Below are 18495 nucleotides of genomic sequence, written 5' to 3' on the forward strand. Positions count from 1 at the left end.
TGGGTGACAGAGCAAGACTCCACCTCAAATAAAAAAAAAAAAAAAAAAAAAAAACAGGAGGCATATTGTGAATCTGCCAGTGGCTGGGCCGTCTGCTGAGCTAGCCCGCGCGTGTGTCTGTGGTCAGCGGCACGTGTCCCAGCTGTCCACTGAGATGATAGTATGGCTGGGCATGTGCCTGTCATCCCCTCAGCAGCCAGCCCACGTTTGTTCAACTGGCAGTTGGGTTCAGGGCCCAGGCTTGGAACTGGCAACTGGCTTTTTCCACCACATTCTATAGCCTGTGCGAGTCCCAGGACCAGTGCTGATTTAAGGTGGGGGGAAATACACAGAGTTCACTTCTTGGTGATAAGGAGTCCGCATGTGGCGAAGGACGAGGCTCCAGGGAGGGGACACACAGGCCATCTTTATAATCTGCCTCCGCGACCTGCAGTGTTCTCACGGGGAGCAGCAGCTCAGGAGTGATGCCTGACAGACGCTTTATGTTTTGTAGTTGATATGAAGACATTGGAGACTGCAGAGAAACTGGCTAGATTTGTTGCTCAGGTGGGACCAGAGATCGAGCAATTCAGCATAGAAAACAGCACCGATAACCCTGACCTGTGGTACGTACCCCCTGGGTCTCTTCACACTCTTCTTTGTCAAAGAGACAAGGTCTAAGTATGTTGCTCAGGCTGGATTCAAATTCCTGAGCTCAAGTGATCCTCTTGTTTCAGCCTCCAGAGTAGCTGGGACCACAGGTATACTCCACTGCAACTGCCCATTATACCCTTTAGATGTGAGTGTGTTCACCCCACAGCACGTGCTGAGAGCCAGCCCACAGCCTGGCCAGTGCATTCCTGCCATGGGGGTTACACCAGGAGTAAGTCACGACTTCATTTCAGCTGAGCCAGGGGCCTGAGGGAGAAAAATCTGTTCTGATCACCTGAGGTCAGGAGTTCGAGACCAGCCTGGCCAACATGGTAAAACCTTGTCTCTAATAAAAATACAAAAATTAGCTAGGCATGGTGGTGGGCACTTGTAATCACAGCTGCTCAGGAGGCTAAGGCATGAGAATCACTTGAACCTGGGAGGCAGAGGTTTCAGTGAGCTGAGATTGAGCCACTGTGCTCTAGCCTGGGCAACAGAGCGAGGATTCAACTCAAAAAAAAAAAAAAATCAGGTTCTAGGGGACCTGCCTTCATCTGCTGCATCAGGAAAAGCCTCCCCAGAGGGACATTTAATCTGCATCCAAAGGCTAAATAGGAGTTGGCCAGGGGAGTGGGGAGAGGTGAGGATTTGCTGTTTACTGCATGTAGTGGTGATAGCACTACCACTACTGGACAGCAGGCACTTCTAAACAGGGATGATGTGGTGTGCGCATGCTGGGAGCAGGTGCCTTTGCCCTCTGCATTCCTCAGACATGTAGAGCTCGGCTCAAAAGCACACACCCTGTAGGTGAGAAAACCTGAGCTGAGAGTCAGCACTGTCCCTGGGGCACTTCCCTAGGGTGATATGAGCCGCCCCCTCCAGAGAGGGGTGGGAGGCACCCATCTCCCCATTACTGAGCCAGTAATGCGGGGGCTTTTGACTCTTGGTGCTGGTCCCAGCTTGCTAGACAGTCATTCCTTCGTCCAGTAAAAAACACAGTTGAAAACGTGCATTTCTCAGAGCATTTATGGGATTCAGTGGTGATGGAACACACTCTTTCAACTTGTTTGGGACCTGACTGCATGAGCCGAGCCCTACTCCCCTCTGTAGCCTTGGCTTATGACTGGGTCCTGCACTGAGGTACCACCTGCCTTGTGGGACACTGACCACCTACAGATGGGAGGCCTGGGCAGGGTGGCCTTGGGAAGCTGCTAGGCCGCATAGACGTCAGGGTCAGGCCTGTCCACTGAGTGTGTTCTCTCACCCTGGCAGGGTTGGATAAGGGGGACAGCTCAATGCAGGGCAGCTGGGAGCATCTCATGAGACTTTTCTCATTTTCATTTTCTTTTTTTTCAATAAAAAGTACAGTTTAAAGGAGAACTTTGCATTAGCCTGGGTACTTGGGCTCTAGTACTTGTTTGGTTTTGGGTGCCTCACCATCTGGGACAGCCTTTTCTGAGCAGTGTTCTTCAGAGTGCTCTGTCCTGTCCTTCCCCAGACAGAGAGCCCTGGATCCTGACCACGATATTTGGCAGGGTGGTGGACACTATCCAGCCAAGCTTGTAAATGAGCCAAGATGACTTTGTGTTTCTTTTGCCTTTAGAAAAATTTTACTTCTGGCTGGGCATGGTGGCTCATACCTGTAATCCCGGCACTTTGGGAGGCTGAAGCAGGTGGATCACAAGGTCAGGAGTTCAAGACCAGCCTGGCCAAGATGGTGAAACCCCGTCTCTACTAAATATACAAAAATTAGCCAGGCCTGGTGGCGGCCACCTGTAATCCAGCTACTCAGAGGTTGAGGCAGACAATTGCTTGAACCCGAGAGGCAGAGGTTGCAGTGAGCCAGGATTGCGCCACTGCACTCCAGCCTGGGTGACAGAGTGAAAAAAAAAAAAAAGACACAAAAAAAGAAAAATTTTACTTCTAATGTGCTCAAGTTCAATGAGCTAATTCATTTTGTGGGTATGGTTATAAGTTGTCTTACAATCAGATTTATTTTATTTATTTTCGAGATGGAATTTTACTCTGTGAAGTGGTATGATCTTGGCTCACTGCAACCTCCGTCTTTCGAGTTCAAGCAAATCTCCTGCTTCAGACTTACAAGTAGCTGGGATTACAGGTGTCGCCCTACTAATTTTTGTATTTTTACTAGAGATGGGTTTTGCCATGTTGGCCAGTCTAGTCTCGAACTCCTGACCTCAGGTGATCCGCCTGCCTTGGCCTCCCAAAGTGTGCTGAGATACAGGCATGAGCCACCATGTCTGGCCCAGATTCATTTGTTTCTGCTGATATTTAGCGGGGGGTGTGTTTGTGTATGTGCGTGCACGGTATAGTGGCATTTGCCTGTAGTCACAGCTACTTGGAATCCTGAGGTAGGAAGATTTCTTGAGCCCCGGAGTTTGAGGCTGCAGTAAGCTGTGTGATCACACCACTGCACTCTAGCCTGGATGACAGAGTGAGACCCCGTCCCTAAAAATACATAATAATAAATAATTATAAAGCTGTCCCACTGTTCCAATACTATTCTTTGAAAGACCACCCCCTTTTCACAGTAGAAGCCACCTTAATCAAATCCTGGCTCTCTGGTCTTTCTTTCTTTTTTTTCTATTTTAAGATTGCATTTAGCTCTTGTTACCCAGGCTGGAGTGCAATGGCACAATCTCGGCTCACCTCAACCTCTACCTCTGATGAATTGCCTTACAAGAGCCATTTTTCCTTCGGTGCCTTCAAGACTGTTTTAAGTTTCTCATACCAGCCACAGCTCCATAGCTGTGGTTACCAGACGAGTTGACCACCAGACCCCTGAGGCATAGAAAGGCCTCATCTCCACACCCATGTAGCTGGACTGCAGGACCCTGTGTGGAAACTGCTATGGGTGATGAGCCCTCCTCTGGGGGCTGCTCACAGCTCCATGTGCATATGTTCCGACAGTAACTGTGCAGCCTCTCCTGTCATCTCTCCATGCCTCTCATACCTAGGAGTAACCAGAGTCAAAATGGGTACTTGGAGGCCAAGAGAGGCCAGTAAAGTAACCAGAAAGGGTGATGTGGGGCTCAGGCCAGGTCTCTGTTCCATCCTTTTCCCAGGCCCTGCATACCTTGTTCGTCCACCTTCTTCCCCTGGAGAACAGTGAGGCCTCTCCAATTCTGGTTCCTTATTAAGTTACTAGTACTCCTCAAATTTTCTATCATTGAGAGACTGCACCATCAAGCCATAGCTGCACAGAAAGAAGTCAGGTGATTCTTTCCCTTGTCCCACCTCCACCTTCCTTGGATTAGGGCCAGCAGTTTCAGCAAATAAAAATGTTGAACAATTCCATCTGGTTACCCAGTGTATTTCCTCTGTGCCCCAGGTTTCTACATGACCAAAATAGTTCTGCCTTCAAATTCTATCGAAAGAAAGTGTTTGAACTATGTCCATCGATTTGTTTCACGTCATCTCCACACAACCTTCACACCGGTGACCGTGACACCACAGGTTCTCAGGAGAGCCCGATGGACCTCATGGAAGGGGAAGGAGAGTTTGAAGGTGAGCCCCCTCCTCGGGGGGCTGAGCTGGAAAGCCTAGAGGTAATGCCTGAGGAGGAGGAGGAGGACGACGACGAGGATGGCGGAGAGGAGGCCCCTGCTCCTGGAGGGGCGGGCAAGTCTGGGGACAGCACCCCTGCTGACGGCCTTCCCATCGAGGCTGCCGAGGATGACCTGGCTGGAGCACCTGCCCTGTCACAGGCCTCCGCAGGTACCTGCTTCCCCCGGAAGAGGATCAGCAGCAAGTCATTGAAGGTTGGCATGATTCCAGCTCCCAAGAGAGTGTGTCTCATCCAGGAGCCGAAAGGTGAGTGCCTGCCTGTTGGCACAGCTGCCTCCAGCACAGTTCTTGGTTAGTGGGCTATGAGAGTTAGAGGAGACAGGTGGAGACATTGTAATCCAAAAGAATTTTGTGCACCACTCCAAAATGTGAACAGAGACTCCTGTTTCCTGGTGGTCTGAAGGCATTGCTCTAAGGCAGGTGTCCCCAAATTTTTTACACAGGGGGCCAGTTCACTGTCCCTCAGACCGTTGGAAGGCCGCCACATACTGTGCTCCTCTCACTGACCACCAGTGAAAGAGGTGCCCCTTCCTGAAGTGTGGCGGGGGGCCGGATAAATGGCCTCAGGGGGCTGCATGCAGCCCGCGGGCCGTAGTTTGGGGACGCCTGCTCTGAGATGTTTTCTGGCTACCCTGTGGCTTCTGGCACTCTCTGTGCTGCTGGGCATTTCCCTGATTGAATTCAGATTGGGGCAACCCTGACCGTAGAGGGGATGGATCTGGGTCATCTCAGCTGTTTTCCTGCCCTTGACCTTCTCTGTTGGGGGGCCTTCTGAGCCCCTGGAAGGCCCAGGGTGCTGATAACCTGCTTCATGTCATGACAGTGAGATGGGGACACAGCAAGGCTGGTCCCAGGCAGTGGTCAGTAGGACCTGCCTTGGCTGTGGGAGGCCATCTCCTGCTCTCCTGTGGGGAGGTTCCAGGTTCTTGAGGTGTAATTTACCAGCAGTGAAACACACCCTTTTCAAGTGGACCATTTGAGTTTTGTTGACTTTGCAGAGGTGAGAATCCACCAGTACAGCAGAGCTGGAGCCTGTTCCCAGAAACAGTCTCTTGTCCCATTGCAGTCCCATTGCAATCCCCTGCCCCATTCGGCCCCAGAACCACTGACTGTTTTCCCAGCCCCAGGTGTTCTGCCTTTCCTAGGATGTCAGTACATGGAATTGCATTTCATGTGGCCATTTGATGGGCAGGCCATGGCCCAGGTGACTCCTGTGCCCCCGCCCCTGCCCAATACCCTCCAAGCTATCTCCCCACTGTCAGGCCTGGGCCTTGCTTCTCACAAGGAACTGCTGCTGCAAAACCTGTGTGTCAAGTTGTAGTGAATGGTGCCCTATTTTGGGACTGTTAGGCAGTCACCTGTGTTCTGCATCATTCAAACGGTCACATCTACAGGCGACAGTGGCCTTACGGTTTCTCCTGCTTTGGAACAGTCCTCATGTTTGTTTGTTTGTTTTTATTTTTTTTTTGAGACAGGGTTTCACCATGTTGGTCAGGCTGGTCTTGAACTCCCAACCTCAGGTGATCCGCCCACCTTGGCCTCCAAAGTGCTTGGATTACAGGCGTGAGCCACCACGCCCGGCCAGTCCTCATGTTTTGTGTTTGAAAACCTTGGTATTGCAGGGAAATGCTAACCATTCTACTGTAATCCTTACCATCCTTCAAAACTTCTCACGGGGCTGGGCACGGTGGCTCATGCCTGTAATGCCAGCTTTGGGAGGCTGAGGCAGGAGTATCGCTTGAGCCCAGGAGTTTGAGACCAGCCTGGGCAAGATGACCAGACCCGGTCTTTACAAGGAAAAAAGAAAATTAATATAAAAAGATGAAGTAAATAACTAAACTTGTCATGGATGGCAGGTAATTTATCAGAGTACTTGTTATGTATGTTCTTCTTGGGGGAAAGTGGAGTTCTTTATTTCTGTTTTGGGAGTTCTCAGTTCTTTGGGTAGTTGATGAGATAAAACCAGACTTGCTAATCTCCCTTTCATAAAAAATAAAATGATGTGATTTGGTCCTCTGTATGAGAAGCATGGATGTTTTTTACTAGAAAGTTTTAGGATTTAATTCTGTACCAGGATTAGCTACAGATAAACTAGGAGGGCTTAGCATCACAAATTTTTTGTTTGTTGAAGCAAAATATATTTCTGTAGTCATGGAAGATAATCCATGTATTGGATCTTTTGTTATAAATGTGGGGACTCTTAGGTTTGAATAGACTTTCCTGAAGTGAGGCACCCCTAAGTGAGCCCTTCACTATGGCCCAGGCTGCCTACCCCAGGCGTGTCCTGCCTCTGCTCACTCTGGGGGTCATATATGTTCATTTCTAAGAGAAGCTGGAGCTCAGCAGCTGCCATGCAGGGCCTAAGACACCTCCTGTCATCAGAGAACTGTCAGCCAAAATAGACTGCAAGACCTTCAGTCTCTAAGTAATTTAGGGAAAGCACGTGGGTGTGTGTGTCTCTTCCTTTTGTCTTCTAGTCCATGAACCAGTTCGAATTGCCTATGACAGGCCTCGGGGTCGTCCCATGTCCAAAAAGAAGGTGAGCTTAATCATTTGTAGTCCTCACTCAAAGTATGGTTGGTTAGAATTTGTTGGAGTTCTGAAGGATGCTGCAGTTTGTGATTAGGCTATGTTCACATTTCAAACTGAGGTATTAATATGTAAAACAACAGAGACTTTTTTTTCTCTTGGGAGGATTGTTTTATTATTTTTTTTGAGACAGAGTCTTGCTCTGTCACCCAGGCTGGAGTGCAGTAGTGTGATCTTGGCTTACCACAACCTCCCCCTCCTGGGTTCAAGCAGTTCTCCTGACTCAGCCTCCCAAGGAGCTGGGACTACAGAAGCATGCCACCATGCCCAGCTAATTTTTCTGTATTTTTAGTAGAGACAGGGTTTCACCACATTAACCAGGATGGTCTCCATCTCCTGACCTCGTGATCTGCCCACCTCAGCCTCACAAAGTGCTGGGATTATAGGCATGAGCCACCGCGCCTGGCCTTGGGAGGACTTTTAACAACTGTTTTGCCTTTGTCCAAAGCATAGACTAGTGATTCGCCTGTGTAATGGTAGGTGAAATCCCTGCAATGGATGCAGTGGGATTTGAGAAATAAAGGAGATAATGTCTTGGCCCTTAAGAATTTCAAGCTAAGGCTGACTGGGTGGCTCGCACCTGTGATCCCAGCAGTTTGGGAGGCCGAAGTGGGCAGATTGCTTGAGCCCAAGAGTTTAAGACCAGCTTGGGCAAGAGGCTGTCTCTGTCCCCACCCCCAAGAAAAAAACCTGTCTCTGCAAAAAAACAACAAAAAAAACAAACAAAAATTAGTTGGGCATGGTGGCACATGCCTGTAGTCCCAACTACTCTGGAGACTGAGGTGGGAGGATCACTTGGGCCTGAGAGATTGAGGCTGCAGTGAACTGATTGGACCTTTGCGCCCCAGCTTCGGCGACAGAGTGAGACCCTGTCTCAAAAAAAAAAAAAGTTCAAGTTGTCCAGGCACACTGATTCATGCCTGTAATCCCAGTGCTTTGGGAGACCAAGATGGGATCACTTGAGCCCAGGAGTGTGAGGCCAGCCTGGGCAACATAGTGAGACCTATGTTTCCTCCTGGTCTCCTTAAAAAATAAAACATAGCCGGGCGCGGTGGCTCAAGCCTGTAATCCCAGCACTTTGGGAGGCCGAGGCGGGTGGATCACGAGGTCGAGAGATCGAGACCATCCTGGTCAACATGGTGAAACCCCGTCTCTACTAAAGGTGCAAAAAATTAGCTGGGCATGGTGGCGTGTGCCTGTAATCCCAGCTACTTAGGAGGCTGAGGCAGGAGAATTGCCTGAGCCCGGGAGGCGGAGGTTGCGGTGAGCCGAGATCGCGCCATTGCACTCCAGCCTGGGTAACAAGAGCGAAACTCCGTCTCAAAAAAAAAAAAAAAAAAAAAAAAAAAAAAAAAAAAAAAACATAAAAATTACAGGCATGAAGGCTCATGCCTGTAATCCTAGCACTTTGGGAGGCCAAGGTGGGTGGATCACCTGAGGTCAAGAGTTCGGGACCAGCCTGGACAACATGGGGAAACCCTATCTCTACTAAAAATACGAAAATAGCCAGGCATGGTGGCATGTGCCTATAATCCCAGCTACTCTGGAGGCTGAGGCAGGAGAATCACTTGAACCCAGGTAGCAGAGATCGCACTACTTCACTCCAATCTGAGTGAAAGAGTGAAACTTCATCTCAAAAAAAGTTCAAGCTTAGTAGACTGGAAGTATGAAGAGTGTGCTAATCTGGTAGTAAGCAGAGCGTGGTGTGTGCTGTCAGCCCATCCTGTGCCAGGCCCTGACTGTCCACCTGGAGGCAGCAGCGAGCAGGGCCAACATCGAAAGAGAAGCGGACGAGGCAGTCCCAGGGGTACAGTGGGCAAAAAGAAGCAGGTCACGGAGAGGGAGCATAAGGTAGCATCGAGCGGATGCCACTGAAATGGGAAAGCCAAGGAAGGTCTCTCTGGCAGGTGATGTTGGCACAGGTATGGAGGAGCTCAGGAGAAGCAATATAGCGATCTGGGAAAGGCAGTGCCTCAGCTAAGAGCTGGGGCAGCAAGAGTTCTTGCAGCAGGAATGGAATCGGAGGGTCACACAGGACCTCAACAGATGTTAATGCTGTGGCCCTTTCTCAAGGAAGGGAAGGTCCCTCTGGGACCTGTGGTGGACATGGCCACTAGGGTGGAGAGCAGCCTGTGAGCGGGGACCAGGAGGGGGCTCAAACTTAAGACAGTTGGACCAGGGCATGAGGAGCAACAAGAATGGGTGAAGGTGGAGTGGGTGACACCTGCTTGTGGACTGGGTGTGCAAAAGCCAGGAGTCCAGGTGACCCCAGGGTAGTCAGCTTGGGCAGTAGAGGGACAGAACTGCCATTCACTCACCTGGAGGCAGGTTATGGGAGTGGGGAGGGTAGACTCCAGGGGGCTGGGGAGACACAGTGCTGGGGGCAGGCAAGGTCACCTGGGACACAGGTCGAGAGACTTCACCAATCCTTTGTGGTCAGGGAGGAGGGCGGGGAGCCAAGGGAAGTCGCTCTGCTGGTGTCAGGCAGTGCCATGGTGCTTCAGACCCCTTCTGAATGCTCTAGGTCAGTCTGACCCCGATTATGGCAGGAAGGAGGGACCTTCCGGAGTCCAGAGCTCATGGTCCTGACTGGTGTGCCAAGTTTTAGGCTGAGCTGGCATCTGGTGCCCCTTTGTGTGGCCTGGATGAGGGCACGGCCAGGTGAGGGCATAGCAGGGCCTTGGTGTCAGGCACAGCTGTACTCTAGCTCAGCCCTGCCACCAAGTAGTTTTGTAACCTTGGCATGTAACTTCTACGGGCTTGTCTGTAAAATGGGATGGCCACACCTACCCAGCAGGTAGGAGATACGGTGAGGATTAAACTTAAGGAGGTTCCTAGCGGGTTTCCTGCACATGCTGCTGTCTCCTTGGGGCTCTGCGCCTGTGCTCCTTCCTGCCAGTGGCTGCAGTTGGAAGGGAGGCTGTGGTGGCTGCACCTCTCCTCTGCACACCTCGGGCTCGGCTTTTCTCCAGCTGTCCAGGAAACTCACATCATGATTGTTAAACACAGATTTGAACATTCTCAAAGAAACTTCCAGGCTGAGCCAACCCCTCTTCCTCCCGCTGCACCTCCAAGCAGCCTTCCTGAAAGGGAAAGGAGTGCAGACCTCCCATTTGGGGACCCCCGTGCCCCTCCATGACCAGCCTTTCCCCTGCCTTCCCTACCCTTCATCCAGGGCCCAAGCCGTGCACAGCTCCCAGGAGGGCCTGACAGATGCCCTGTTTCTCATCTCAGCCAGTGGGTTCTGTCTCCTTTTCTGCAGGCCACTCTCTCATGGCAGGCGGGGGGGCCCGGTGTAGCAGGTCCTGCTCGCAGAGGTTTCTCTGTACTGCTTCTGCTCCTCTTCCTGCCCCAGCCCGTAGCATAGCTCCTCCTGTCATGCCTCCCCTCAACTGCCCTGCAGAGAAACTTCTGCCCACACTGCCTCACCAAGACCACCTCGTGCCAGTACGGAGGAGCCGCCTGCCTCCAGTAACTCACTCTCACACACACAAGATACAGTCATGTGCAGGCATATGCTCACACACACACACACACACACACACACACACAGAGCTACTTTTTTTTTTTTTTTTTTTTTTTTTTTTTTTTGAGACGGAGTTTCTCTCTTGTTACCCAGACTGGAGTGCAATGGTGCGATCTCGGCTCACCGCAGCCTCTGCCTCCTGGGTTCAGGCAATTCTCCTGCCTCAGCCTCCTGAGTAGCTGGGATTACAGGCGCACGCCACCATGCCCAGCTAATTTTTGTATTTTTAGTAGAGACGGGGTTTCCCCATGTTGACCAGGAAGGTCTCGATCTCTTGACCTCGTGATCCACCCGCCTCGGCCTCCCAAAGTGCTGGGATTACAGGCGTGAGCCACCGCGCCTGGTCTAGAGCTACTTTATATAATACCTTCACAGATGCCTCGGAAGAGAACAAAGGGAATTTCCCTCCCCCTCTGAAGGTCCAAGTCTAAGCTTGTTGAAAAGAATTGACAGGCCGGGTGCGGTGGCTCACGCCTGTAATCCAAGCACTTTGGAGGCCAAGGCTGGTGGATAACCTGAGGTTGGGAGTTCAAGACCAGCCTGACCAACATGGTGAAACCCCATCTTTAAAAAAAAAAAAAAAGAAAAGAATTGACAATAGGCACATTAACAGGATTAAAAAAAGGTATACAGTCCAGGTGTGGTGGCTCACACCTGTAATCCTGGGACTTTGGAAGGCAGACGCAGGAGGATCACTTGAGCCTGGAAGTTCAAGACTGCAGTGAGCCATGATAGGGCCACCGCACTCCAGCCTAGGTGACAGAGCAAGACCCTGTCTCAAAAAAAAAAAAAAAAAGAGTTATACATATTTATTCATGTGCGTGAGCACAGGAGCCATTTAAACATGAAAACTCAAAGAAGGGCCAGGTGGTTGAAGCTGAAATACCTCTTCACAGGGGAGAGGGCGGTTGGGAGGCTGGAGGCGACTTTAGAGGGGAAGCAGATGATTTTAGGAGAGATGAATGGAGGCAGGCGTCATCTTGTGAATGATTCTCATTGAGAACTGAGTGGGACTAGAGAACAGCCGGCGGTCCGGGCTCTGGGTGTAGTGTTTAATGTTGCGTCTCTTCCTGTGTGAGAGGAGTTTTCAACTCTGGTTAATGATATATCAGGGAAGGGATCCAAGGCCCTTGGGTTCTCTTTGGCGGGTCCAGGTCCTAGGTAGATAGGGAACTGCAGGAGAACAGCTTCCTCCTGTGCTTTGGAAGGGACGGAGACAGGAAGGAGGTCAGAGGGACCCTGAGGCTGCCGCTTTAGTCCCACATGTCAAAGTGACATATTTCGGGGTATCCGTTTCTGACCCCCTACATCTTGCTGCACATCGAGCTCTCAGCACCTTTCCAGATTGTTTTGTCCCTTTCTAGGGTGAGAACACTGAGGCCCCAGGAGCTCCAGGGGCCCAGGCCTTCCTGATGGGAGTACTTGCTCCCTCCTCCCTCCCTCCCGAAATGAGGCCCTGCACTCTCCCTTCTCCCTTTCCTCTCTCAGCCCCTGGCTCCCACAGGCTCAGCCTTTTCTGCCTTGTCTCCAAGTTCCTTTGTCTCTGGAGTGCCTCCTCCATGTACCCCTGATGTTAGGGAAGCCGATTCCTGGGCACCTCCGTGCAGATGGCAAGAGGGAGATTTGTCTTTTGGTTGACTTGCACCTCATAAGGCCTGCATGACATAATGGGGCAGGTCACTAAGCCAATGAGGGTTGGCTGCCCAAGGACCTGAGTGCTCACAGCACTCAGCACGCCCTTCCCCTGCTTCCCATGCCCAGGGTCATCTAATCCTCTCCCAGCCTCTCCCACCTGTACCCTGCTCAGACCCCCAGCACCAGCCACCTTGATCTTCAGCACCTTTCTCCCTTCTTCTCAAGAGCACATGAGCCCTCGCAGCCTCCCCGGGTAGTTCAGTAAATGCTGTAAAGAAATGTATCAGCCAGGCACAGTGGCTCACACTTGTAATCACAGCACTTTGGGAGGCTGAGGTGGGCAGATCAGCCAAGGTCAGGAGTTCGGGACCAGCCTGGCCAACATAGTAAAGTGCCGTATTTTGGGGTATCAGGCTCTGACCCCTTACGTCTTGCTGAATGTCAAGCTCTCAGCATCTCTCCATGTTGTTTTGTCCCTTTCTAAGGTGAGAACACTGAGGTCACAGGAGCTTCAGGGCCCCAGGCCTTCCTCATGTGAGCACTTGCTCCCTCCTCCCTTCCTCCCTCCCTCTGGCTAAAAATACAAAAGTTAGCCAGGCGTGGTGGTGCATGTCTGTAATCCCAGCTACCCGGGAGGCTGAGGCAGAAGAATCGCTTGAACCCAGGAGGTGGAGGTTACAGTGAGCCAAGATTGTACCACTGCACTCCAGCCTGGGCAACAGAGTGAGACTCCATCTTAAAAAAAAAAAAAAAAAAAAAAAAAAAAAAAATTGCCAGGCGTGGTGGCTCATGCCTGTAATCCCAGCACTTTGGGAGGCTGAGGCAGATGGATCACAAGGTCAGGAGCGCAAGACCAGCCTGACCAACATGGTAAAACCCCGTCTCTACTAAAAATACAAAAATTAGCCGGGCATGGTAGTTGGGCGCCTATAATCCCAGCTACTCAGGAGGCCTCAGGCAGGAGAATTGCTTGAATCCAGGAGGCAGAGGTTGCAGTGAGCTGAGATAGCGCCATTGCACTCCAGCCTGGGCAACAGAGTGAGACTCCATCTCAAAAAAAAAGAAAAAGGGAAAAATCAAAAGCTGGGTGGAGGGACACATGTCTGTAGTTCTAGCTGATGGGGAGGCTGAAGTGGGAGGATCACTTAAAGCCAGGAGTTTGAGACCAGCCTGGGCAACATAATAAAACTATGTTTAAAAAACAAAAACAACACACACACACACACCCCCCACACCACACCACAAGACTATATTTAAAAAACAGAAACAACACACACACACACACACACACCCCACACACCACACACACCAGTGTGTCATGAATATTCATAAATGAATAGCAATTCCTTCTGCTAGAGCTCTGCAGGCTCCTCCTCCAGAGGTCCCAGGCCCTATCTGTCCCCAGAGCGCCATCTAGTGGTCCAGAAAGTTCTGCACTCCCCTGCTACCCACAGGACCCATCACAGCTGTACCAGCTCTCAGTGATGTCTGCTGTGTGCTAGACACAGACCCCAGTGTCCAAGAAGAACCCACTCCCTGGGACAGAAAGACAAGGAAGGAAGCCAGGGACTGAATGAAGCACTGGGGGAGGGGTGTGTTGGGAGGATTCAGGGAGGGCTCTGCCAACCAGTTCTCACCCATAGCCTGGCCCCTATCCTGCCTTCAGACCTGTGCCCTAGTGTCCCCCACCATTCTTTATCCAGAGCTCTGCTGAGGTCCTTCCTACTGACTTCTTGACCCTGGGACCTGCCATTCAGTTACCCAGTTTTCTTCACAGTCTTAGAACCAGGGTTATAGTGGTGGCTGAGAGGCAGGACTGACCTCAGGGCAGTGACCTCTGACTTAGAAGTCACATCCCATCCAGGGATGTTACAGAGAACTGGGAAAGGGACTGGAGCTTGAGCCTGAGCATTGGGGAGTCAGGAGGGCATTTAGGGGTGGGGGTTCCCTCAATCCAGGCACTTCCCTGCGGCCCACATGCCTGAGCTCTTCTCTCTCCTCAGAAACCCAAGGACTTGGACTTTGCCCAGCAGAAGCTGACTGATAAGAACCTGGGCTTCCAGATGCTGCAGAAGATGGGCTGGAAGGAGGGCCATGGCCTGGGCTCCCTTGGAAAGGGCATCCGGGAGCCCGTCAGCGTGTATGCAGCAGGCAGCCAGCCTGGGCGGGCGGGGGCGGGCCTCAGTCCTTTGACCTGCAGCCTGATTCTTGGCTCCCCTCATGTCCAAGGTGGCTTAAAGCTGGCAGTTGGTTTTTGTTTTTTAAACAAAAGGCGTCTTCAGATGAGAAGCTGATCATTTACATATGCAGGTGTTTACAGGGCTCCTTTCTGCCCTGGTGTAGATTTTTTAACCAGCTTGTTGGCCCTGGTCATTTTGGCCACATTTGTTATCGTCATCAAAGCTGAGTGGTATTTCTGTGTAGTTTCAACCTGGAACTACTTTCCCTTTCCCGGGAACCCATAGGTGGGTCAGCCAGGGTCCCAAACACAGGCCCAAAGTTTATTAAAGCTCGATCATAACATCCAGCAGGCATTTCATTTAATACTGAGCTTAGCCCCTGCTGGGTAAGGCATTACGAGCTAACCAGGGCCCTCTAGGCACCCCTCAAAAGCCAGCTCTTCTTCGAGGGTGAGTACTCCTTGTTTCCACCGTGAGTCGTGTCTTGATTTTCCCTTTGATGTCTCAGTGTGTGTCCCAAACACCTGCATCTCACGGACTATTTGTGCCCATGCCCAGTCCCTAGTGTGCCAGGCCCTGGACTCAGATGCACAACTGACTCTCTTTTTCACTTCCTAGGGGAACCCCCTCGGAAGGGGAAGGGTTGGGTGCTGACGGGCAGGAGCACAAAGAAGACACATTCGATGTGTTCCGACAGAGGATGATGCAGATGTACAGACACAAGCGGGCCAACAAATAGGTACGTGCCCGAGCCGGTGCCAAGGTGGTTGCCCTTGCTGGCGTGCTGGTGTGTATTCCAACTTCCCCAGCAAAGCTGATGGACCCTGCCCCCCAAAAAATGCCACACAGACACAAATCACTAAATTCTGTAAGGGAAACGAAAGGATCTCTGGATGCCGATATGCCCCATTCTTACCTTCCAGGTTTGCTGAAGGAGCAAACCTCACACTGGCCAAGGGCAGCTGCACGTGGCCTGCCTGGCCTCCCGGCTCTGAGGCCCCTGGGCCAGGCTCCGTGGATGTGCGCATGGACACAGGTCATGCCTGTCTCCTCTCTTGCTCAAGTTTTCTCTCTCAGATGATGGCCGCCTACCACATAACATGACCAGCAAACAGACTGGTCCTAGTCCAGAGTGCCTTGCCATTGTGCAAGTGGAAGGGTGACCGTGACAGCTGCTGCCACAGAGGATGGCAGTTGGCTCTGTCCCTTTGTGAGGGTCTTCACATCCTTTTCCTTCTGCAGGGCCTCGGGCCTGTAAATATCCTCATCTTTCTACTCTTTATTTTTTTTTTAGTTGCCCCTCTCACCTCATTTCCAGCTCAGTTTTGAACAAAATCGTTCTCTTCCTGAATAGATCAAAAGCACTGATGAGAAAGATAAGCTCTGAAGCAGCAATTGCCCTTAAAACAGCATCCCTGCCCTGGATCGGCCTGGAGCCAGTGCCCAAGGACGGTTTGGTGTGTACGTGACAACACGTCTCTGCAGTCTCTGGGGCGGAGGTTTCGCTGGCTTTTCTTTCTCAAAGAAAAAACATGCACCATTTTCAATGTGCTTTTGCCTGTCCTCTCTCTTCACATGCTTTTAGCAGCAAGTCCCCTCCAAATCTGTCTTGGTTCCCCTTCAGAAGGTGGCGCTGCCCCCGAAAGGCACCTCAGCCTGTGAGTGCTGAGGATCCAGCCCCTCTGGCTGGTTTTCCAGTCGGACGGGCCACTGCTCTCCAGAAGTGCTCTGTTAGCAAACGTGATGTGGAAACGATCACAGATGCTGTTTTCTCATTATTCTCCAGAATTTATACGGGGGAGACAAATCGGTAATTACCAAGTCTGCGCTCGGGTACCAAAGCTCTGAAGCTCTCTGAACAGTTGCCATACTTCATTTGATGAATGTGTTATTCATGGTGTCTCTTCTCCTCAATGCATCTTGAGAGACTTAATGAAATTTTAGCGACAGTATAGAATAGCTATCTCGGGTGGAGAGTAATCGTTAAACCTTGAAATTGGCCCCAGATTTACGGCGTCTCTTTAGAATCAACAGTGTAAGCAAACCACAGTGACAAAGGGGTGGGGGTTGTAAGCCCTCCCAGACTCTGCACTTTTCGCACGTGTGGCTGCATCAAGCGCTGTCTTATTACAGCCTTTGTAAGGAGAGGCAGGCTCCTCCTGGGGTGGGCTCTGCAGCTGCTCTATTTCCAGGCGTGTGATCGCTGCCGCTCTCCAGATTCTCCAGCACTCCACTGCCCATAACTACTCAGTTCACTCATTCTTACTCGTAAAGCAGCAGCATTGAAGTTTTAAGTACAGGCAAAAATCTGGAAAACTTAGGATCCTCCTGACACCCCAGGATTAGGGAGCACAGCAATGGCTAGGGCATCAGCCACAGAATTGAGCGGGAAATGCCACTTGTATTGGCTGTGAAAAATCCTGGCTTTGGCCAGGCATAGTGGCGCAAGCCTGTAATCCCAGCACTTTGAGTGGCCAGGGCAGGCGGATCACCTGAGGTCAGGAGTTCAAGATCAGCTTGGCCAACATGGTAAAACCCTGTCTCTACTAAATAAAAAAAACTAGCCGGGCGTGGTGGTGCGCACCTGTAATCTCAGCTACTCGGGAGGCTGAGGCAGGAAAGTCACTTGAACCCAAGAGGCAGAGGTTGCAGTGAGATCGTGCCATTGCACTCAAGCCTGGGCTACAGGAGTCAAACCCCATCTCAAAAAAAGAAAAAAGAAATCCTGGCTTTCTTTAAGCCACAGACCTGCTAGGCTATGGGCACAGCTCCTTATCTGCCTTGTCCCTGTCACCTTGCAGTGCCACCACACCCCGGGGGCTCTGCTTGCTTCTGTAGCTTTGGCAACTGATAGATGTTTATGGCAGTTTAGGTGCCAGCATGGAGGATGGGGCTTGGCTTTGTAACCCAGCTCTCGAACAAACCAGCCTGTGGGGGCCCGGAGTGAAGCTGGTCTTGGGGAGCTACAGGTACAGGGGTTCATCTTTCTTTCCTGACCCCTCTGACAGCTTCCGTGTTGGCCGCGGGTCAGGTGAATGGATGGAGCTCCAAGTGGGGCTCAGCTCACTGGCGCACACTCCCGCAGCGTGGATCGAACGCCCTCTCTCCAGCATCGCTCTGACCATTCCATGTGCTTTGTCCTAGCATGTTCATTCTTCACTTTCTCCACTTCATTTTACTAAAAAGTTAAATGCTTTAGGAATTCGTGGTGTGTGGGCACTGAGCACCACCGCCTACTGCAGCTCCTTCAAGTTTGAGCTGAGATGTTTCTGGGAGCCCTTGGCAGGGGTCAAAGGGCAGCTTAGACAGTCCCCTACACTCTCAGAGGATGCCTCTCCCATGGATTTAGCATTGGGGCAATGAAAGTGTTGGGAGCCAGCAGAGCCTGGTGCGTGCTGCCAGCTGCCGGCCGGCGGGGATGGAGATGCCACTGGCCTTCCATGTCCCCAGCCCTCCCTCTTCACCGAGGCTGCCCTTGCTCTCTGCAGGATCCTTGCGTCGCGTGTGATGTGTGATAGTACAGCCGTGCCAGAGTCACAGTGTGTTTTCTGTCGTTCTAGTTCCAGGGTCGCCCCCAAGAGGACGACAGGCATCCGGAAGTGCTCTCTCGCCACTCTGGGTGCTCACTGTCTCTGGCTTGTTTCCATCACTGGAAATCACTTAGACATTGTAGTGTTTTTGGTCCTTGATAAAGCCTAGAAGACATTTGTGATGTTACAAAATGGAAGTTTTCTTTTGTTTTTGTTTTTTAAGATCTAAGAAATTGTGAATGTTGTTAATCATTTAGACGTTGCAATAAACGTAGAGGAAATGCAGTGTGCCGGGGCGTCCATGGGTGTGTTTTTAAAATCGTCACCAGGATACACAAATGGGAGTGCAGTGTAGAACCAGGCGACAGCTGCCTCCCAGGACGTGCCCTCTGTGGCGTGGTGCTCCTCCCTCAGGCACCCCCTGACTGGCTCACCCACCTGGGGACCTTGTGTCACTGTCACCAGGAAAGCCTGGAAGATTCCAGAGGGCATAAAGTGACCAAGCACCGGAGGGAGGGTGATTCCCCTTCTGGAGAGGATGGGTACCACCAAGTACAGAAGCTGCTTTTGAGGGATGTCAGGGAAGTGGGAGCCCTGCCCCTGCCACCCACAGCTCACCTGTCACCCCAGGGCTTTGCTTCATTCCCAGGGCTAGGGTTCCAGCTGCCGTAGTAAAACCTGGGCCTCCCTCTAAGGAGCTGCCTGTCATCTTCACACTCCCTGCCGTCCCCAGGTGCTGCCAGCCTGCCTATGGTTCCTCTACCAACAGCCCTTTGGCCCTCCAGGTGAGGAGGGAGTGCACAGGGTACAGCAGGGA

The 18495-nt window shown here is 51.5% G+C and overlaps 1 protein-coding gene across 6 annotated transcripts in view; it reads left to right on the forward strand.

Annotated features, from left to right (window-relative positions):
• The window catches only part of SUGP2 (SURP and G-patch domain containing 2), a 45233-nt gene extending 27265 nt beyond the window's left edge, over positions 1–17968 (forward strand). For 2 of the 6 annotated variants that reach the window (XM_074384359.1, XM_074384357.1), the window contains exons 6-11: positions 494–605; positions 3983–4464; positions 6696–6757; positions 13972–14108; positions 14767–14887; positions 15503–17968. In XM_074384359.1, the coding sequence (XP_074240460.1) occupies positions 494–605; positions 3983–4464; positions 6696–6757; positions 13972–14108; positions 14767–14887 (914 nt within the window). In that variant the 3' untranslated portion in view covers positions 15503–17968. Of the gene's footprint in view, positions 1–493; positions 606–3982; positions 4465–6695; positions 6758–13971; positions 14109–14766 lie in introns of all 6 variants that reach the window. The other 4 variants (XM_074384360.1, XM_074384358.1, XM_039465443.2 and 1 more) reach the window with 2 other exon arrangements.
• The last annotated feature ends 527 nt before the right edge of the window (positions 17969–18495 follow it).

This window comes from Saimiri boliviensis, chromosome 14 (assembly GCF_048565385.1).
Source record: "Saimiri boliviensis isolate mSaiBol1 chromosome 14, mSaiBol1.pri, whole genome shotgun sequence".
NCBI lineage: Eukaryota > Metazoa > Chordata > Mammalia > Primates > Cebidae > Saimiri > Saimiri boliviensis.